At 36.0% G+C, this 23,124-nt stretch overlaps 1 protein-coding gene across 2 annotated transcripts in view; it reads right to left on the bottom strand.

Moving 5' to 3' along the window:
* The window catches only part of PSMD14 (proteasome 26S subunit, non-ATPase 14), a 90,891-nt gene extending 76,181 nt beyond the window's left edge, over positions 1-14,710 (bottom strand). Inside the window, exons 1-3 of one of the 2 annotated variants that reach the window (XM_036857266.1) lie at positions 14,391-14,703; positions 8,075-8,209; positions 5,742-5,793 (exon numbers count right to left, since the gene is read on the bottom strand). In XM_036857266.1, the coding sequence (XP_036713161.1) occupies positions 5,742-5,789 (48 nt within the window). In that variant the 5' untranslated portion in view covers positions 5,790-5,793; positions 8,075-8,209; positions 14,391-14,703. Of the gene's footprint in view, positions 1-5,741; positions 5,794-8,074; positions 8,210-14,390 lie in introns of both variants that reach the window. The other variant, XM_036857268.1, reaches the window with a different exon arrangement.
* Positions 14,711-23,124: the final 8,414 nt, after the last annotated feature.

Genomic DNA, 23,124 nt, shown 5'->3' with positions numbered 1-23,124 from the left:
CCAACAGTTGTTTATTTGCTACATATTTTTGGATAATAGCCATCCTAATAGGTGTGTCTTCCAAAATTATAAAGTTTAGTCTTCACAGGTAGGTCTTCAATACATCTGATATACATTTTTGTGTACGGAATAATGTAAGAATCTAATATTAGTTTTCCCCCCATATAGAAAGCCACTTGCTTCAGCATCATTTAATGAACAGGCCTCTCCTTCCCCACTAATTTTTAATACCATCTCTATTATAAATCAAGCTCCCATATATGCATGAGTCTATTTCTGGACTTTCTATCTGATTATGCTGATCTACCTGACTATTTCTATACCAATATAACACTACTTGAGTCACACAGCATTAAAATATATTTTGATATTTGGTAGAGCAGTTTCTTTTTCCTTTCTAAGAATTTATTTGCTATTCTTGGATTTTTTTTCTCCTATATGAATTTTAGAATCAGTTTCCTAATTCCATGAAAATTCTGGTTGATATTTTTATTGGAACTGCATTGAATTTATGATTAACTGGAGATAACTGGCATGTGATACTGAGACTCATCATTCATGAAAGTTTATTATTTCTTCATTTATTCCAGGCATTTTCCCCCATTACTATGTTAAATTAATTCTTTCTATAAAATGTTAGACCAAAATCTGATAGACAGATAACTGAAAGAACATTTCTATTCCAAGACTCATAACAGAAACCAAAAAAATAGTTATTGGTTATAAATATAAAATCTGTATACTGTGTGGATTTGGGAGTTATAACAAATAAAATAGATCATATCCAATTCATGAAGTTATTTTTTTAAGTCTAGCGACCTGAAATAATCCTTCAAAATGTAGCTTACATCTCACCACTTTCAGAAAGCCTTCTCTGACCACTCACATATAGTATTTTCCCTTATTTTTGCATCTGAAATTTACTGAGGTCTGTGTTAGAAAGGTACAATCTGATAACTTACAGGCAACACATATGTTTTTGGTTTGTGCTTAGTTTTGCCTATATCATGTTTCTTAAAAACCAGAGACTAAAAAAATTAGGGAATTTCACACAAAAATCATAGGATTTCTGACTTGCAGGTTGTATGTCACTCTCTCTCAGTTAAGGGAGATTCCATTTCCATGCTTCCTTGATTACCAGGGCAGGCAAATCACACACTGATTCTTAAAGCTTCCACCTAAAAGTGACCTGTTAATTTCCAACTCACACTCCATTGGCCAAAGCAAAATCATGAGCAGGCTAAGTTCAAAAATGATGGAAAAGTATAACCCTACTATGTACCTCGAAGGTTAAAGGACAAAAATATTTCATATAACTGATGACTTTACCTTCAAACTCTTTCCTCCTACCTATTCTTCAAACTACCACTAGAATTACTTTTCAAAAACACAGATTCAGTTATCCCACAGCTCTGCTTAAAAAAAATCTTCATTAAAGTACAACACTTACTGGGGAAAAAGTAAAAATCACTAAAAATGGCATTCAGTACCTTTTATAATCTACTCCAAACTCCCTTACCATCTTCTTTTCCCATTATTTCCCCTCACATCACCTATTCTCCAGGCCTTTCTCAATATGTGTTGGCTATATTCCAAAATTTAGCTCAAGCATCATTTCCTCAATTCAGTCTCACTTTCCTTTTTTGGGAAAAAAATTAAGTACCACATCCTCTACAAATCACATTATTTACGATAAGCACTAGTATTGGCTAATTCAAAGTAGTTAATATGTGCCAGGCACTTGAAACATAACTGCTGTGTGTCTACTAGAATGTTAGGTCCCTAGATTAAGTAACAATGCTCTTGTTTACCTTGGTGTTCCCTATAGCATAACACCCAACACATAAAAACTCAAAATACTGGCCTAAAGAATGTAAATACAAGACGAGATAATAAATGTCATTGACATTTTACTTAAGTTTCATTTACTTTTAAGCTTATCTTGACTCTTTCTAAAGCTAAAATGGACCAAGAGACTTAAACAAAAACTTTTAGATGGAATTCCCTAGCGGTCCATTGGTCAGAACTCCAAGCTTCCACTTCAGGGAACACGGGTTCGAACCCTGGTTGGGGAACTAAGATCCCGCAAATCACGTGGCATGGCCAAAATATAAATAAATAAAATAACTATCATTAAACTATTAAAAAAGAAAACTTTTAGATACTGCAGACTATGCTTTGGCTAGGCCCATCTGTTGGGTTTAGTCTTGACTGCTTTTGGAAATAGTTTAGTTGCCAAGACCTAAGTTGGGATAGTTATGAAGACAACCGAGCAGTCAAATTACAGCAGTAAATACTTTTAATACAATCATCTCACATCTTTCAGTAATTTCAAGTTCAAAAGCACTTCAGCAAAGTAAATAAAAACACACATTTGAAATAATAGCTATTTGTTTACAAATTTTAATAGTTCTAATAAAACATCTGTTTCTGCTTCACTACTGATAAGTTAGATTGAAGTAGGGGATTGTGGACAGATTTAATGATTTTAGCCTGCTACTGTTCACGTATTAACATTTAAAAATGTAATATTTAAGAAAAACTTTAAGTTGTTTTATAGGTATGCATACCATAATGAAGAACTAGGAAAAAGTACCATGATAAAGCTAATGGAAGAAAAAGTCTTAAGAAAGACATTGTGAACAGTGTGATATATTAAAGTCTAGTGAAAAAAGAACTAAAAGTAGGCCAATAGACTTGGCAATTTGAACAATTCCAGTACAGTAATGAAGGAGGAGGCCAGAATACAATCTCATGAGAGTCAATGGAGGTAAGGAGGTAGAATATGTGAGTATAAGCTATTATTTCAGGAATTCTTGGAATAAATGGAAGAAAAGGTTTAATGGCAGAATGCAGTGAAGTTCTGTTGTTTTTGGGATACAGGACACTTAAACATCTTTGTAGGCGGAGGAAGGGGTCAGTGGAGATGAGCAAGGTTTCAAGAGAGGATGGGATCAGAGAATAAGTCAAAGCATTAGCCATGGAAAAGAGAAAGGTCATTTCTAGTCAAAGAAAGTTGAGTCAGTAGAATGGATGGAAAACCCTGTTCTGCTACTATTTCCATGTCTTAAAAGAGCCATCTGCAAAGTTAACAGCAAGTAACCTGCCCCTATTTATGAGGAAATTCTCACTTTTATATTATATGGTAAGATAGTAACATTTCCCATTGATTTTTGGAGGGATAAAACAACTTCTATCTCCTTTCTACTTTCATTGGCTGCTACGCATTATCTAATGGAAAGAGTAGCTATTATCAATCCAAAGATCTTTGACTTTTTATTAAAAATAAACAATACACTCGGGACTTCCCTGGTGGTCCAGTGGCTAAGACTCCCCACTTCCACCACAGGGGTGCAGGTTCGATCCCCGGTTGGGGAACTAAGATCCCGCATGCCATGCGCCGCGGCCAAAAATTTTTAAAAAATTAAAAAATAAACAATACACTTAACTTTTTTCCTGTTTATTAAAAAATAATACACTTAACATTTCATGTTTTAGAAGTAACATCGTATCCATTTGTCAAATTAGTTTAGAACAAGAGTAAAATAAAATTTTAAGAAAAAATGTAATCATTGAACACCCAGTATTTGATAAAGGAGGTAACACAGAAATAAGAACCCCATAAATCATTCTCTTGAGAGTCTGTCATCTAATCAGGAAGATGAAACACATGAAATATCAGATTCTCAGGCAACACATTTTTAAGTTCAAATAAGAATACAAACTGAGGGGGGGACACGTGCTGATTAAATTATCCGAAACCAAGGACAGGTTATTGAACCAACACTTGGTTTTCCACTCAATGCAAAGGTTTGCAGTGGTCATTGAGATATGATGTAACTCAATCAGTGGTCAGTCAACCCATTATTTCATGTCCAACAATTTCCCAGCATGGATTTCTGGCACGGATATATAATTTACTGCATCTACTACTTAAGGAAAAAGTTATTTTGGTATTTAAATTTGATGCAACTTCCCTTAAGAATTCTACTAAGGCAACATCTTTACCTGTAATTTGCAGGTAAATGTGCAGTATCTACATACCACCTCAGTTCACTTCTGACACTTTCATATGCCTACACATTGTTATTGCTAATTTCAGAATGAATTAGGGAAATTCTAGAAGCTACCTAGAATGTTTGCAAATGTATGGAAGCAGCTTTAGAAGGGTCAAGTTCAGAGAGGCTTAGGCCTCTTAAGAGAATGTATTACACAGATCTTACAAAAATGAAGAATCATGAAGAAACACGCTTACAGTAAAGGAACATGAGAAATATTCAAAACTAACAAAAGTAGGGGCTTCCCTGGTGGCACAGTGGTTAAGAATCCGCCTGCCAATGCAGGGGACATGGGTTCAATCCCTGGTTAGGGAAGATCCCACATGCCGCGGAGCAACTAAGCCTGTGCACCACAACTACTGAGCCTGCGCTCTCGAGCCTGCGAGCCAAACTACTGAGCCCGTGCCCTAGAGCCCGTGCACCACAACTACTGAGCCCACGCGGCACAACTACTGAAGCCCGCACACCTAGAGCCCGTGCTCTGCAACAAGAGAAGCCACCGCAATGAGAAGCCCGCGTGCCGCAATGAAGAGTAGCCCTCGCTCACCACAACTAGGGAAAGCCCGCGTGCAGCAACGAAGACCCAACGCAGCCAATAAATAAATAAATAAATAAACCTCACTGCTTAAAAAAAAAAAAACTAACAAAAGTAAACGAAAAATAACTGAAGTCTGTGCAAGGATGCAATATAGGATCACAAGATGATTTCAACTTTCTAAAAGGAAAAGGTTTATTAGTCATAAGCCATGATAGACCCTTGTAAAAGTACCTACAAAACATTGAAAATTTCATGAAATCTCAAACAAAACTATTTCTTAATAGTCAAAATATTAGACTACTTTGAATAAAGGAAGACAAGTCATTGACAGTGATATGGAAATAGGAAAAAGCTGACAACTAAAAGTGTTCTTAAGGTGGGTTATAAAAATAGTCCCAAAATTTGGACATAAAATACATTACATAAAAGTCTAACACAGTCATCTCTTTTGTGAATGGAGGACTGGAAAGATAATCAGTGTAGAATTCAAAAGAGGCAGAAATTTCTTCTTTAGCTGAAAGCAGAGAGAATACCCTGAGATAGAAATCTATCTGGAGGCCATCTGCCCCAACAGTATGGAACAAGACAGATTATAATATTAAAACAACTGAAAATTCACTTAATTTTAATAAGAATGTAAAAGAAACCATATATACCAAATTTAAAGAAAAGAGAGGTATTACTTATTAATTCATCCATGTATCATAATTACTAGAAGGAATTTATCAGTGTTAAGATTGTACATACATTCTATAGGTTTTCTGGATCTTGCCAAGAGTATGCCATGTTTACTTTTTCATGTGTTACTTTTAAAGTCTACACTGTAAACCCAGAAATAAGATACTTTGAGTCTTTTTTTTTTTTTTAACCAAAAGGCAAGTTTGATAATCTCGCATATCCCAAAAGTTTAAATCAAAGCAAATAGATAAAATTCTTATTCCTAGGAGAAAATTAAACTAAGAAAATAGAACATTTTCTCCACAAGTTATTTAGTGTTGGAATACAGTAACCAGCAGTAAGGGAAGCTTCTTACCATAAGGTTATCTGTGAGGCGATTTTCTTGGGACTGATTTCTTTCTCTTTGGATAACTAGTGAAAGGCTTATAGTTTACACACAAAGAAACACTTAGAGTCTATATACTAACCTGGCCCAGTCCAGGCATACCTCCTCCAAGTCTAAGAAGTCTGTCCATATTTCTAGAAAACAGAAACAAAGAAAAACGTTCCTAAGCACAAAAGTGTTTACTCAATTGCTATCTACATAATTCACCTTCAGTCACTCAGTATGTCAAAAATATTGGTGGTAATTACAACACAACATCAGACTTCCTGTTAATTAACACCACATATTAATTCAAGAAGCTGTCTTCCATGCTAATTAACAGACCTTATTTTACTGCTTTGGTTTTGGGTTATCCCCAGTTTTAAAGACAAGCAATCTTAGCATACTTTCAAAACTTTGCTATCATTAAGTTAATTATATTTTCTTATTGTTACCTAATAAAGTACCTGAATGAGGAAAAAGTGCCTGAAATGCTTATCATATGTATGATTGAATTTCCTTCAATTTGTCCAGAGTGTACAAATAAAAATCCTCACTTTTAAATTAAATTTTAACATCCTCATTAGTAAGTTCTGTGCTAATTAACTTACAGCTTGTCAGTTATCATCAAAACTACATGTGAAAGACATTGTGAGCAGATTATGGATCTCTGAATTAGCATCAAAGGCTTTTTAAAAACGAACTCATTATACTAAAAGAAATATAAAGTAATATTGCATTAAATGCATTAAGATAGTGTTCTAGAATCCACACAGATAGTTTGCATTATTTCAGACACTGTAAAGATGTACACCTTTTTCACTAAGGAAATTTGGCTGCTGTTCTCAATTACAATTTTCGAGTTAATCAGTACAAAGAGAATTAACTTTGAAATATCAATCTGATTTGTTTTTTATGTCTGGAATAACTACAGAAGATATTCTTATAAGCTTGAAAAATTCACAGAAGAAATCAAAGGAAAAAACAACAAGGGTACTAGTATGGCCACAAATACACAAAAAGGAGTAATCAAATTATAAAAATTAATATTAGTACAACTAAATACTTTAAACATGACAATGAAGCATTTTTTCTACTTAAAAATTGCTACTATGCCTTAAAATTCCTCTTCTTCCTAGGTGTATGCTTTAGAAAATGGTATTACCACAAATTATATTCTAAATTAAATGCTAACAGATTACTTTAGTCATTTGTCCATGTTGTTTTACTAGTTAGACCAGCTATACAAACTTTTTAATAATGTACTTATGATCATTACATTACTGCCTAATTATATTTGTTGAATCCTGCAAACAATTTAATCCTGTGAATATTTAACACTGTTGGTACAGCAAACTTCATTCAAGTCCATATTTAGAAAAGTGCACAAATGATACAGCCATGGAACCTGTACAAAGTGAACACACCACCATAACCACCACCAAGATGAAGAAAGAGAACCTTGTCTGCACCTAAGAAACTCTCGTATCCCCTTCCTAGTCTCTACCACCCTGCAAAGGTAGAATTCCAACTTCCAACAGCACAGATCACTTCTGTTGTTCTTGAATTTTATGTAACAAAATAATATATGTTGTCTGGCTTGTTTCACTCCACAAGTTTGTGAGACTGACAACAGATAAACTCATTTTAAAAAATGAAAAGGCACATAAGAAAACTGGATAGTCCAAACAAAATTTCTACTTTATAACCTTAACTCACCCTCCTAATAGCAACATTTACAAATAAAATCTCCATCAAATTCTTATTAAAATTCCTCAACTCAAACATGGCATTCGATACATGCCACTTTTTAAAGGCTGTAGACTGAAAACAAAACAAAACCCTGTGTATTTTAAAATATAAAATACGTTTATTCCTCTACAATATATTACCCCCTTCAAAAAAATTCTTTTGGCCTAGTTCAAGTTTACAAACGTAAAGAACAAATGGGGAAAAAAAAACTTTAGACATTCTATATATTCCAGGCCAAAGTCAATTCCCAGCTGTGTTCAGTTTATCTATTCCCCCTGTGTTGTTTCTGATAACTTTACACAGACTCCAGATGCTGTGAATATACATGAGCAATGTGAGGAGCAGAGGGAAAGAAAATCTGGCAGGTCAAATCTGTGTTTTTAACAAAATTAGATGTCTCAGCAAACAGGAAAAAATTTAACAAACTAAATATTTTAAGATAATAAGGTTCAATAAAAATACTAACATTTTGAATGAAATACATCGATAAATGTTCTAAATCATACTACTTTAAAAAAAGTTTCTAGAAAGCAGACAAGGACAAAAATGCTAGTTATCTAAATGACTATCATGAGCCCCTCAATCTGGGCTTTTGATGTGTGCTAAAACTGATACATTTTCATAACATCTTTATGACATATCCTGTAAGGATAGATAAAAGTAAAATCTATTCTTAATGCTCACCTGGTCAGTAACTACAACTCTTGTGGTGTTAAGCTTCAATTTGCTGAGTTTGACAAATTTCTTCTTAACTCAAGCTCTTGCTAATACTGGCAGGTATAGTTTTTCCCAAGTTTTTATTTTTATTTTTTTTCTCTCCTAAAAAAAAGTAAATAAAATAAGATACAATTATTTTGAGAACTAAGGAGGGAAATACACCAAGAGCTTTAAAAGAAGCAAAATTCCTAAAAACAAAATAGAAATCAAAATTGATTTTTAATTACCATTTCCTGAGAGTACAGAATGAAATACCATCCAAGGGAGCTATAGAGCATAGTGATTACCCCTATCCAAATTTTGTTTCTAAAGTTTCTTTTCTGTTCTAATTATATGTAAAGATTGACATTTCATGACTTTCAGTCTTTCTAGAGGTGTTTTAAAGAACAAAGAAGATTTATTCATTTTTTAAATAGAACAAAATTCATTCTATTGAGCAATTACCATATAGGTTCATTGCACATTATTAGAAATCTATAACATACTGTGGAATCTTAGTGGTTAATTTTCCTATATCTTTAAGGTTTGTTATTTCATTATCCTAGGAATTACTTCGTCATGTCTTAATCAGTTATTCCCAACTATGCCAAAAAAGACTAAAATAATAAGAAAATGGAAGAATGGTAACAATCATCCCAAATGATGCAAGAGTGAAATAAATTATAGCCATTGCATCATCCTTCAGTTTTTATTGTGCTGCCCAAAGCACTGCTTCATCTTTCAAAAAGATATAAAAGACTGGAGACATCATCTTTGCAGTCTTTTTTTTAGCTTTCATTGAACACAGTTGAGAATTCAGAATTCTTCATTTTCCTCCCATAATGGCAAAGAGAAAACTGACAGAGAAAAAATGTTTCCCAATTATTAGAGAATCACAAGGTGAATGGAAAGAAACAAGTAACAGCACTCTAATGATAACAAACCTGACATAAGCCAAGGTTTCTTTGGCGCTACTGACATTCAGAACCAAATAATTTTTTATTGTAGGGGGCTGTCTTGGGCATTATAGGATGTTTAGCAGCATCCCTGGCCTCTACGCACTGCATGCCACCAGCCGTGATAATCAAAACTGTCTCCAAAGAGGGAACCCTCCTACCCTGTTGGTGGGAATGTAAACTGGTACAGCTGTTATGGAAAACAATATGGAGGTTTCTTAAAAAACTAAAAATAAAGCTACCATATAATCCAGCAATCCCGCTCCTGGGCATATATCCGGAAAAGATGAAAACGCTTAATTAGAAAAGATACATGTACCACAATGTTCATAGCAGCACTATTTACAATACCCAAGACATGGAAGCAACCCAAGTGTCCATCAACAGATGACTGGTTCAAGAACATGTGGTACATATACACAATGGAATATTACTCAGCTATAAAAAAGAATGAAACATTGCCATTTGCAGCAACATAGATGGACCCAGAGATTATCATACTAAATGAAGTGAGTCAGACAGAGAAAGATAAAAATTATATAATATCACTTATATGTGGAATCTAAAAAATAATACAAATAAATCTATGTACAAAACAGAAACAGACTCACATAGAAAACAAACATGGTTACCAAAGGGGAAAGGGGGTGGGGGAGGGATAAATTAGGAGTATGGGATTAACAGTATAAACTACTATACATAAAATAGATAAGCAATAAGGATTTGCTGTATAACACAGGGAACAATATTCAATATCTTGTAATAACCTATAATGGAAAATAATCTGAAAAATATATATTTATATAACTGAATCACTTTGCTGTACACCTGAAACTAACACAATGTTGTAAATCAACTACACTTCAATTTTAAAAAAATGTCTCCAGACATTGCCAAATGTCCCCTAGAAGGGAAAAATCATCCCAGTTCAGAACCACTAATATAAACAAAATCTCAGACCACTGACAATATCCTATATCAATTTTCTCGAACTTAAAAATTAATGACTGTTGGAAACAGTTTGAGAGCTCTTCAAAAAGCTCAACACAGAATTACCACATGACCCAGAAATTCTACTCCTAGGTATATATCCAAAAGAACTGAAACAGGTATTCAAAACAAGAACATGTACATGCATATTTATAGCATCACTATTCACAACAGCCAAAAGGTGGAAACAGCCCAAATGTCCATCAAAGGGGGTAAGGATAAACAAATTCTATATATACATACAATGGAACATATGGAATACTATTCAACTATAAAAAGGAATGAAATACTGGTAATTGTTACAACATGGATGAACGTCAAAACATTATGCTATGTGAAAGAAGCCATGCACAAAAGGTCACATATTGAATGATTCCGTTTACATGAAATATCCAAAATATATAAATCCATAGAGACAAAATGCAGGTTGGTGATTGCCAGGGGCTGAGGGAGGGAATAAAATGGAGAAACTGCTTAATGGATAAGGGATTTTACTTTAGAAGAATGGAAAATGTTTTGGAACTACATAAAGGAGGTAGTTGCACAACATTATGAATGTACTAAATGGTATTGAACTGTTCACTTTAAAATGGTTAATTTTGTGTTATGTGAATTTTACCTCGAAAAATTACTTTTTAAAGGAGCAATGAGTTGAACAATATATTTCTAAGACCAGAAAGGAAATATGACATTCTCATCCAGTTAGTATTCAACAAGGACTTCATTATACACTATTTTACAACAAGAACCTGTTTTGCTAAAGAGATGACATATTCTGTTATCTTTTATGATGTTGATACAGTTGATAAGTGGACAAATGCTGAAGTGTACACAAAGGTGAGTAAAAGGAAAGAATGTAGAAATTTTAAAAAATAATTGGATTAACTCTAATTGGTGTTTATAAATCTAAAAATAAAAATGTTTCATAAGCAAAGATGATGGACATCTCCACTTCAACAAAATTATAAGCTTGTTTTAAAAAGTATTGCATCAGGGAAGATGAAAAAGGTCTGGAGATGGATGGTGGTGATGATTGCACAACAATGTGAATGTACTTAATGACACTGAACTGTATGCCTAAAAATGGTTAAAATGGTAAATTTTATGATATGCATATTTTAACACACATACACACATACAAAGTATTGCGAGTGCAAGTAGAACCAAAAGAAAAGATAAGCTGGGGCCTATTAGAGTAGAGACATGTTTAAAATGTGGAACTGATCTTTATAAGATGGATATGTTCCAGGTTCATGCATGATGGATGATGAGCAGTTAATTACATTCCAACAGTGTTGTCCATTTCAGGTACATATACCTTCAAATGACTTAAAGGTGTAAGAAATTTTAAAAGGTCTACTGGACCCAGATGGTAAATGGTGATGACTGTTTTTCTTGGTATATGAGGTTAAGAGCTATGAGCCTGCAATCTAAGTGCCAGGGTTCAAATACTGGCTCTAACACGTTTTAGCTCTGTATCCTTGGGTCAGTTTCCTCTTTCAGGCTCAGTTTCCTCATCTGCAAAATAGGGATAATGATAGTATCCACCTCATAGAGATGTTTAGATAATTAAATAAGATAATGAACATAAACAACATTTAACCAATGCTTGGCACATAGCAAGTAAACAATGAATGCTAGCTGCTGTCATCAGCACCACCATCCTGAGCATAGCTACAGTTCATCCAGCATGGGTTCTTCTTCCCATAGAGTTTGCCATTTAGTGAATTTCAAAACACGGCATGTTTCACAGTACTAAATGAATCACACTGGAGAAGAGGGACTTGCATTTTGCAGAACTTCGCAAAGGGGTTCATAAAATTAAAAGTGTTACACTAGAACATAAAAGAATACTTCCAGTGCTTAGAAATAAAAGCAATGCAAAAGGTCTATGGATCTAAACCAAGTTTTTACACCTATCAAAAAGCAGAGGACTCAACAGCTTATTCATGATCTGATTAACTAAAACATTATGAGATAATATGAATAAAGTGTTTGTGCCTAATATGTCACACATAATGTTTAGAATCCTAATTGGTAAAAAAAAAGTGCAAAATAAGTATCAGTACTTTCAAAAGCCTGATGATTTTCCACTTCTTCATCTCACAACTGAGCTAACAAAATCATGAAGCCCTTATCTGTTGAGGTTTTTCTACTGTTTCCTAGCTCATTTTTCATTTTTTACTCCTCAACCCATGCTGCAGTTATATACTATTACTTCTCAGATTGATGCTAAATCCTTTAACTACTCCGTATTTGTGATCTCACTGTATTTCTAATTCCTCTACTGTCTGATTTGTGGAAAGTAATTAGGAACTTCTTTCTCTCACTTTCTTAAGTTTCTTACCTTGTTTATAAGGTGATACGGAAACAGAGCCACAAAGGAATTTAGTGACTTCCACTGAAAGAATTTACAATCTACCTGGGGAGGCACGATATAAACCCATAGAAAAAACATAGAGTGAAAGAATAGTAGTATTGAGCCGGAAAGGCTCTGGAGGCAATCAGACCTAGATTTGAATCCTGGCTTCATCACCTACCCTCTATATGATGTGAACAAGTTACCTTCTTTTAGCCTCTAGACTTCATCTATAAAATGAGAATAATATCTTCCTTGCAAGTCTGTTGTAAGAAAAAAATGCAAAGCACCTAATATAGTGCCTGAAACATTCATAGGTACTCAGTAACTGTTGTCATTGTTATTATCTTAGAGCCAGGAAAGATTATTTAATCCAATTCTCACTTCACAGATGGGGACACCAAAATATCATAAAACAGAATATGAGTGTCAAATGAGTGCAACAAACTGGGTATATGACAAGTTCATGAGTACTAAATCACAAGTATTCAGGTAAGGCTTTCACAGGGGGACAATGACTTATGAAACAAACATTGCTATAACATTTAAAACAATTAAATAGAAGCACAATTGCTCCTTGTTATTGATTTTCAAAGATGGGTTCTGAAATTAGATATTAAACACAAGGGTTACAGACAAGTATAAAAATGGAATAAACCCATGTCAAACAGGTTAAAAATCCAGCTTTTCAATTAGAACAGCGATATAATATTTATCAAGCCCCTTGGGGAAAAAAAAAAAATCTCCCAAAGTCAACAGGTGAGGCTTCATTGAAAGATCATGACTTCAAAACTTTCTTCTGTTGGCCAGATGCAATTCTGTCCTGGGACAAATTCTAGACAATATTCAGCCTTCTCACTAAATACCACTTCACTAAACACATCTTGTAGTTAATTCTGAGCCACCGCGTATCTTAATCTCTTCAAATGCACAATAACCCATTTAAATTTATATGTTTAAAAGAAACATAATTTAAACTTTAAATGAGCCACTTGCTAGCTTTATAGGACAAGACTAGAAGGCCACCATTAATTATATTAATCATCTCCACTATAACTGTATTCAGTTCTTTTTTATTTCAACATTATCAGTGGCTGTCTTCTTGCTTACTCACAAACATTAAGTCAGCAGCACTAAATACTTTTGTGAGCAATGAAAAAAAATGATTTTCACTACAGAAGTACATTTCTTGCTAATTTTTAAAGCCTCTTCCTTGCCTTTCCCAACTTTTGGATACCATTTTAATTTCAAGAATTTTTCCTTAGGTCACTAGGTTTATATTCAAACTCCTTCGAGAAATTTACATTTTTCTTCTTTTGCCTGACACAATGCAGTGACCCCAGGAAAATTAAGTTCCAAGATGTAACACACAGTAGCAGATTTCTACTTTATTGAAAACAGGAAATGTAATCAATTCATCAGCGACTACTCAAGTGGGACAAACTGAAAGTTAAAAGGCAGAGCAGGAATAACCATACTTTGTTTTAAAGAGTTTCAAGGTTAAAAACCAGTGCACCTCTGGGGTTTTGTTTGTTTCTGAAAGCAGTTGAAAACCTAACACCATGAGAAAAGGGGTCAAGGCCTAAGGTTAGCACAAGTGATAAAGCAAACATGCATTCAACGGGAAAGTTAATTTTGTTCTCTCGCCCTTGTTTCCTGTCTGGCGGGAAGTTTTTCAACACAGGGGTAAGTTTCAACAGAACACAGACAAACAGAAGCCAAAACCAAGGGTCCTCTCTGAATAGAGAGGAGAGGCTCCCAAGATGTGGTGAATTCAGCGGAGCAGAAACGCTTGGAGGAAGAAGACCACATCCAGACCTAACTTAGTCAGAGACCCGGGTAGACAGCGTGGAGGACCAAGGAACCTGGACTCCACCCTCACCGCCCGGGCCCCCAGTGGAAACTCGGCTGAGCAACGTGACTCAGGAAAGCACGGCGCTGGCAGCGGCCTAGCGCGGCTGCCTCCGCGGACCGCTGGGGCCTGCGTTCCCCGTCTTACCTGAAGGCGGGCGGAGCAGGAGGCCGCGGTCTGGACCCTTGTCTTCCAGCAGCGGTGACGCAGCGGCGGCGGCGAGAGCGACAGCAGCAGCTCCGACTCGGCCGGGCTCTGGCTCCGCGAACCGGCGATGAATCAGCCCGATTCCATTCAAAAGAGTCGCCCAGGCCTCCGCCGCGAAGCACTTCCGGGTTCACTGCTCCGCTTCGGCTTCCGTTTCCCCGGCGGCCAATTGAAGACGACTCGGGAGTTGAGCGGGCGTCCCAGGAGGAGCGCCCGGGACAGACTACGCGGGCCCCCTGCTTCAGGCGTCCCGGCTTGGAGGGCGGGGCGGAAGTTAGCGCTAGGGCCGCTCCCACCCTTCCGACATCCTCCCTTTTCTGCCCGCACCTCTCCCTCCCCAGTTCTGCGCGCCCGGCTGGCGCCGAGATGGAACTGCAGGAATGCGAAGGCCGGAACCCCTTTCTTCGTTTTGGGGTTCACCGCTGCCCTACTTCAAAACTAAAAGGTTCACTTGGACTAAGATTAACTTGGTCATCTGAGAAGCAAGAGAGAAAAGGGAGAGGTGTGAAAAGAGCGGAAATCGGTCGGATGTTCTTTTCCATAGTGCAGTCTACCCACCTTCTTGTCTTTACCAATTTGCAAAGGTTGAATTTCAAGGAAGACAAACATTTCCCTAATGGTAAAACTATCTATTTTAAGCCCAATTTAATTTACAAGGTTTAAAAAATCATATACTCACGTTTCTCCAGGTAATTATCATCACCAATAGCGTTTCACCCATTATCTGCTCTGCTAGGTTTTCAGAGAGCAAAACCGCCCAAGAAATAAGTATTGACAAGTTTATATCACATTTCTGTTTAGGGCAGCACGTTTACCAAGTCCCTCTCACTTTGTCAGATATGTTCTAAATGACTAGCATCTTTAAAGCATTCCTAAATCAAGAATGGTGATGAATCTACTGGATGGAGGGAAAGGAAGGATTGTGGCATCTGAATCCAAAACTGTTTGAGTGGCACAATTACACAGAATTTCCCACTCAAAGATCTTTATCTAAAAAATACGTAAATTTTTTCAATCACAGGTAATGTTAATTATATTTGGATCCATGTCTTTATGTTTTCCCTCAAACCTGTGCCTCCTCCCTTTTTTTTTTTTTTTTTTTTTTTTTTGGTAGATGACCCCATCCTCCATTTAGTTTCCCTAATCAGATCTGAGAATAGACAGACCTTACCTCTGATTTACCTGTTCGCACTGGCCTCCCAATGAAACACCCTGGAAATCACGAAGGGTCTAATCTGTAAATAGCTTTTCCAATCCACCACTCCTCTATCTCCTTTCTCTCTACTACAACCTTAACTCAAGCCTTCATTACTCTTTTCCTAGAATACTGCATTAATCTCCTTGATCTCTCTGCCTCCAGTCTGTCCACCCATAATTCATTCTCCACTTCACTGGCAAAGGTTCCTTCTGCTATACAAATACAGTCGTGCTCCTTCTTTGCTTAAAATTTCACCAGTGGTTCCTCATCCAATACAGAGGTCAAAAATCTCTCATCTTTGTTTGAAGCACCCTTGCTCCAGCCATACTAAAGTATTTAGCTGGGGAATGTGATGTCCATAGGGACTTTGAAAAACTCTGACATATTTCAGGGAATCCAAGTAATATGCATGCTTAGGATTGTGTGAATGCCTAGGGCTGTGTGAATGCTCAGGAAAGACCTGAGAAGGCTCTAAGCTCTCACCTCTGGCTAACCTTGAGGCTCTACACAAGCAAGAAATGGATACAAAAATAGAGTTGTAAACTCCCTGGCTGATTGTTGAAGTCACGCCCCAACACACATACTAAGCCCCTCCACAAAGACTAGGAAACGTATTAGTTGAAGACATTTAAGGAAATCCCTGTCCAGTCATCAGATGACCACTAAGCTAACTGAGCAAAGACATCAGTGGTTATGCACAACAAAGAATACAGACTTTAAGGAATGAATTCAGAAAAGTCACTAAATCAACAATAAATACAACAAATAAAAACAGCAAAAACCCTGGGGAGAGGGTAGAATATGATTTCCAGAGTGGCCACACTGTATTATTCAAAATGTCCAGTTTTCAGAATAAAAAAGTTTAAAAGGATGATACATGCAAAGAAATAAGAATGTATGGCCTGTACACAGGAGAAAAAGCAATCAATAGAAAATATTTCTGAGGAAGCACATATTACATAAAGACTTTAAGATATTTTAAATATGTTCACAAAGCTAAAGGAAACCATGTCTAAAGAACTAAAGGAAAGTATGATGAGAATGTTTCACCAAGTAAATAACATTAATAAAGAAATTGTTTTGAAAAAACAGAAACAAAAATTCTGGAGTTGAAAAGTATAATAACTGAAGTGAAAAATAAGAAGGGCTCAGCACCTTGAGGAAACTGAGGATGTGAAAACACAGGATACTGACCCCAGATAACTGAGGAACATATCAAAGGAATGATTTCAGTAAGCCTAGACTCTTGCATCTTCCCATACATAGAAAAGTGCTAAATTCCTTAACTTGGGATACCTGGTTTTCTTTAATTAACAGTAATCTTTTGATGTTCGAACTACCTGACCTTTGTTCCAAAACTCCTATATATCCTAGCTCCCTCCTCGCTTCCTCAGAGCAGTTCTCTCAGGGTTACTTGAGATGCTGCCTCCTGGGCTTGAATAAAAATTCCTGCCAAATAAAACATAACTCTCAAAAAAAAAAAAAAAAAAAAAAAGAAGAAGGGCTCAACAGCAGATTTGAGCTAACAGAAGAAAGAACCAGCAAATCTGAATATATGTCACTTGAGATTATCCAGTCTGGGTAACAGAAAAAAAGAAAAAGAATAAAGATGAATGAACAGAGCCCCAGAGGGCTGTCGGACACAATCAAGCATACCATGTATAACTGGAGTCCTAGAAAGGAGAAATAAAAAAGGAAAGAAATAATATTTGAAGGAATAATGGTCAAAAACTTCCCAAATTTGATGAAAAACATTAATCCACACATCTAAGAAGCTTAATAAATTCCAAGTGGGATAAACTCAAAGAAATACACACCTGGACACATTATAATTAACCTGTTGAAAGCCAAAGTCAAGAAGAGAATCTTGAAAGTGTCAAGAGAGAAGCTACTCATCACATAATCCTAAATAAGATTTACAACCAAAGCTATGGAAGCAGAAAGCAGTAGGATGACATATTCAAAAGGCTGAAAGAAAAAGACTGTCAACCAAGAATTCTATATCTAGGAAAGCTATCCTTCAAAAATGAAGGAGAAATTAGTACATTCCAAAATGTATGCATAAACAAAAATAAACAGAATTTGTCACTAGGAAACTTGCCATACAAGAAATTCTAAAGGGAGTCCTTCAGGCTGAAATGAAAAGAAACTAGACAATAACTCAAATCCACATGAAGGAATAAAGGAAACTTGTAAAGGTAACTATATAAGTAATTATAAAAGACAGTATATATTTTTTGTTTATAATTCTTTTTTCTCCTATTTGACTTAAAATACAGCTGCATAAAGCAATAATTATAAATCTGTGTTGATAGACATATTATGTATACAGGTCTAATTTGTATCACAACTGTAGCACAAAGGAGGGGGAGGGAATGAAGCTATATAGTAGCAAAGTTTTTGTATACTATTGAAATTAAATTGGTATTAATCCAAGCTACATTGTTCTACATTGGTAATTGTAATCCCCAGAGCAACCACTAAGAAAATAATCAAAAAATATATAACAAAAGAAATAACAAGCAGTGGATATGGCCTAGCCATAGTAGGTACTAAAAATTGTTGTTGAATATTGGAGTAATATTTGTTCAAGTACTTTGCTTGCTAAGAATACTCAAAAGGATCAGAAACATTTAAAATGCAGTTACAATCCGTCTTTTTTTTTTTTTTTTAATAAAGCTTTTATTTATTTATTTATTAATGGCTGTGTTGGGTCTTCGTTTCTGTGCAAGGGCTTTCTCTAGTTGTGGCAAGCGGGGGCCACTCTTCATCGTGGTGCTCGCACCTCTCACTATCGCGGCCTCTCCTGCTGCGGAGCACAGGCTCCAGACGCGCAGGCTCAGTAATTGTGGCTCATGGGCCCAGTTGATCCGCAGCATGTGGGATCCTCCCAGACCAGGGCTCGAACCCATGTCCCCTGCATTGGCAGGCAGATTCTCAACCACTGCGCGACCAGGGAAGCCCCTACAATCCCTCTTGAAATAATCAATTCTTTAAAGTTAAACAAATAAACAACAAAATTTATAGAATTCAGGCCACATATCTGATATGAATATTACATCTAATATTTAAAACATTCATTGTTTGGGTTAGTCCCAATGTAGCTTTGGAGAACACTATATGCACAGAATTGTGCATTGTTTGATATGTTTCCTAAAATCATAAGTTGCCAAAAAGTTCACCTTATTAAATACATAATATACATGTGTCAGAGTGAAACTTTCCTGTTCATTTGGTATCTTCTGAACCTGACAGGTTCATCAACTGAATGAATAACTCTGGCTATTAGCATTAATACATACCTGTTCAAAATGCATCAACCTTATTATAAAAATTCCTTCCTTTTTGTAAAGAGCAATCCATGCATATACATATAACTCCTTTCATACAATGTCTAACTATGTGTCTAACAAGAAATTGTAACAGTAGGTTTTCATATAGCCTAACTTTACAATTATGAATATTAGAAAAGAGCTATTGCCATTTGAATTTTTAAGAAATGTTTGGAAAAAATTTAAGAAACACGATGTTTTCTGTTCAAAATTCAAAATCAGTTTTAATTGTTATATCTACTTATAGTTTTTGAATTATGCAGTTTTTGAATATTATAAATATAGATCTAGTACAAGAAAAAAGAAAAATAGGAAAATATTTACTTTTTAAAGTACAGTGATTTAATTTAATGTATAAAGCCAATAGAATAATTGTTACTTCTGCCAGATGGTATTTTACATTTTGATAAAAAGATATATTCTTAATCATATATGTCAAGAAAAAGGGACCATATGTTGTTAAACACTTCCAATTTGTCATTTAATTTAAAAGGCACTACTGATATTGCCATAAATTTTTTTTGGTGATGTGGCCTAAGTATCCTTGGTGTCAATAAAATTTAATTTTCTCAAGTAATTTCCTTATTGCTCTTTGACTGTTTGAGCAAATAATTCAACAAAGAATTTTTTTTAGCATCTATAAAGAAAAGATGCCGTAAAGAGGGTAAATCAGGGACTTCGCTGGTGGCAGAGTGGTTAAGAATCTGCCTGCCAATGCAGGGGACACGGGTTCGATCCCTGGTCCAGGAAGATAAGCCCGTGCACCACAACTACTGAGCCCATGCACCACAACTCCTGAGCCCACGCACCACAACTACTGAAGCCCGCGCACCTAGAGCCCGTGCTCCACAACCAGAGAAGGCACCACAATGAGAAGCCTGCACTCTGCAACAAAGAGCAGCCCCTACTCACTGCAACTAGAGAAAGTCTGTGCACAGCAATGAAGACCAAACGCAGCCAAAAAAAAGTAATGTGCATGTTACCACAGTATTAAAAATAAAAGAGAGGATAAATCAGAATCCAGAGTCTATATTCAAGTTACTACTGGGTAAAAAAGCATAACCTCTGTTTCCAAGAGGCCTCTAAAATTTAATTTACTGTATTCTAGCAAAGTAAGTGAAATATACAGAGTAACTCAAATGATTCCAAACTGATGTGCCTTAAGTTCAGAAACCCAGTATATTCTAAAGATTTTAAAAAAAAGAGAGAGAATTCCCTGGCGGTCCAGTGGTTAGAACTCCATGCTTCCACTGCAGGGGCCCCGGGTTCAATCCCTGGTGGGGAAACTAAGATTCCACAAGCTGTGCTGCTGGGCCAAAAAATATATATATGTATATGTTTTTTAAAAAAAGGATAATTATTTATATTACAAAATAATTTTGCACAATAAAAAAAGAGTTTCTAATGAAAGAAACTATATGGAAGACACAGAAAATAGCATTCAATCTATAATGGGAAAAGGAAGTTGGTATTAGATGAGAATTAAAACAAAGGTTTTATATGCCTTTGTTTCCTCTGCCTTTTGAAAAGAGAATTTGTTGATCCCTTTTCCTCTGCCATTCTCCACCCATTTCTCTTTTCATTCTATAGGGCTTTATGTATGATTTTATTCAGGCTGAAAGTTTTAATTACCATGTACATTCTGAAGACTTGCAAATTTCTGTTGTCTGTACATATCTCTTGTCCAGGTTTTTCATTGTTGTATGACTATATCACTATTTATCCATTCTCCAGTTGATGGACATTTGGGTCGTTTCCAGTTTTTTGTTTTCAGTTTTTTGCTATTACGAACAACACTGCTGTAAACATTCTATGTATTCCCTGGTCTATCTGACCAAGAGATTCTCAAGAGTATATACCTAGAAGTAAAATTGATGGGTTCTAAGGCATGCATGTTGTCAATTTTACTTGATAATACTAAATTGTAATCCAATATAATGTTCAAACTTTCTTGTTGCTCTAAATCATCACTCTCATTTAATTTTGTTGGACTTCTTAATTTTTGTCCAACTAATGAGAATAAAATGATATATCACTTTGCTTTAATTTGCATGTTCCTGATTACTAATAAGGTTGAACATCTTTCAAACGTTTGTTGTCCATTTATATTTACTCTTTTCTGAAATGCCAATTCATGACTGGCACATTCTTTACTATGAAGTTCTTCTTCTTCTTATTGTTTTGCATACTTTCAAACTCTTCATTTTGCACTTCAGTAAAATGAAACCCAAAGAGGATACCTTGCATGGGAAAGGTCATGTAGCTAGTAAGTAGCAGAGTCAAATTCATAGTAACCAGTGATTTTTTTTTTTTTTTTTTGGTGGAAAAGCAACTGATGTGCAACTAACATGATTTCCTTCTATGTTATCATTTTATTTTTCTAAAGTAGAAACAAATATAATATTAGATTTCTATGACACTTTAGACTGCATGTGACTACCTCCTTTCTAAGCCAGGCAGATATATGGGCTTAGCAGTCCACTGAGATTGGAATGCTGCTCCAAGGAGCCTACACCCAATAGTGAAACTTGAAAAGTCATAGGTCTGTTCATTATAATTGCAAGTAGCAGAGGAAATTGGTTAACAACTATCCTGGAAACTCAAATTTGGGGGATAGAGTGAGGGAAGTGTGTAGTGTAATAAAGACTCCCAGATGAGGCTGATCTTTCTACTCATTGTGATCTATCTACTCATTGTTTAAAGTGATTGAGCGGTAAAATCAAAATACAGTGTATTTCTCATTGTTTATCATGAATACCACAGGTGGTACCCAAGATGATTTTGGACAGTCTGTGGACATTTTTTACATTAATAGGTATGTATTTATTTTAATGTATACTAGAAAAATATATAAAGAGCATATCAGACCTTTAATTTAATGGCTATTATTGCTTAAGATAGCACTCAGTTTCTTTTAAAAGCATCTCTTTAAGGAAAATATTAAGTAAACAATAATGCAAATAGTAAGTGGATGGGAAAAATTGTGAAAAAGGCACGTAAATGACCAAAATTTGGGAAACACTGGACAATGATTATGGTCATAGACAAATCTGGGTTTATAAATTGACTCCATGACTTCCTATGTGTATGAACGTGGGAAGTTATTTACTTTCCTTGGCTGTATTGGTTAGTATATTAGTTGCTTTAGCAAAGACCAAAATAGTAATGGTTTAAACAGGTTATAACATTTCTTTCTATCTCACATGAAGATCAAGGTGGTGAGGGGGTCAGAGTGGCACTGATCCATGAGATTCTGAGAAGCCTGGGGTCCTTCTACCCAGCTGTGCCACCGTCCTCTCATATTACAGCATCTGGGAAGGGGAAAGAGGAATTAGGGGACAAGCAACTTTTGGTTAAGAGCGTGAACGAGAACTTACACATATCACTTTTGTTTACACTTGGCTAAAGAGACTATCATCTCTAGTGGTAAGGAAGGAAACAATGGAACTTAAGACAATGGACATCAAGCAACAAAACACAACGAACCCTGAGAGATGGAAAACAAGTGAAGGGAGCCCTCTAGTTCTCCCAGTTGTCCCAGCTTACTGTCTGGAGAAAATTTCCAAGCCTCAGCACAGGAAGGGAGAACGTAGGCAGAACCCAGAGGCCTACCTGAGTTGAAGAGACAGACGTGGGAGTCTGGAGAAACCAGGCTGTTAGAGTTCATAGGGCAGAGAACCAGAAAGGAGAGGGATGCACAGGGAGAATGCCAGAGATCTACAGAGAGACTGTCTTGAATATTCAGTTGATTGGTGATCAGTGCATGCGTGTGGCTGGGGAAAGAACCATGTGAAAGGATTAGAAGGAAGGGTGACCAGTTCGTAAGGGCCAATAAAAATGCCTGTTCCCAAGAGCTAGCCTTGGAAAAAACCTCATAATTAAAACAGCATCAGTAAGAGCACCAAGAATGGTATGCTTCAGTAATGGGGAATAATTAACCATACACTAAAAGTAGGTCCAAAGGATCAAAGTACTTCTAAGTAACTGACCAGATTTAATGCTGGGATATCAATTCTCCCCAAGCTGATTCTAAAATTCATATGGAGGTGCTTCCCTGGTGGCACAGTGGCTGAGAATCCACCTGCCAATGCAGGGGACACGGGTTCGATGCCTGGGCCGGGAGGATCCCACATGCGGCAGAGCA

The sequence above is a fragment of the Balaenoptera musculus genome, chromosome 7, assembly GCF_009873245.2.
Source record: "Balaenoptera musculus isolate JJ_BM4_2016_0621 chromosome 7, mBalMus1.pri.v3, whole genome shotgun sequence".
NCBI lineage: Eukaryota > Metazoa > Chordata > Mammalia > Artiodactyla > Balaenopteridae > Balaenoptera > Balaenoptera musculus.
This window is presented reverse-complemented; position numbering and strand designations above follow the sequence as displayed.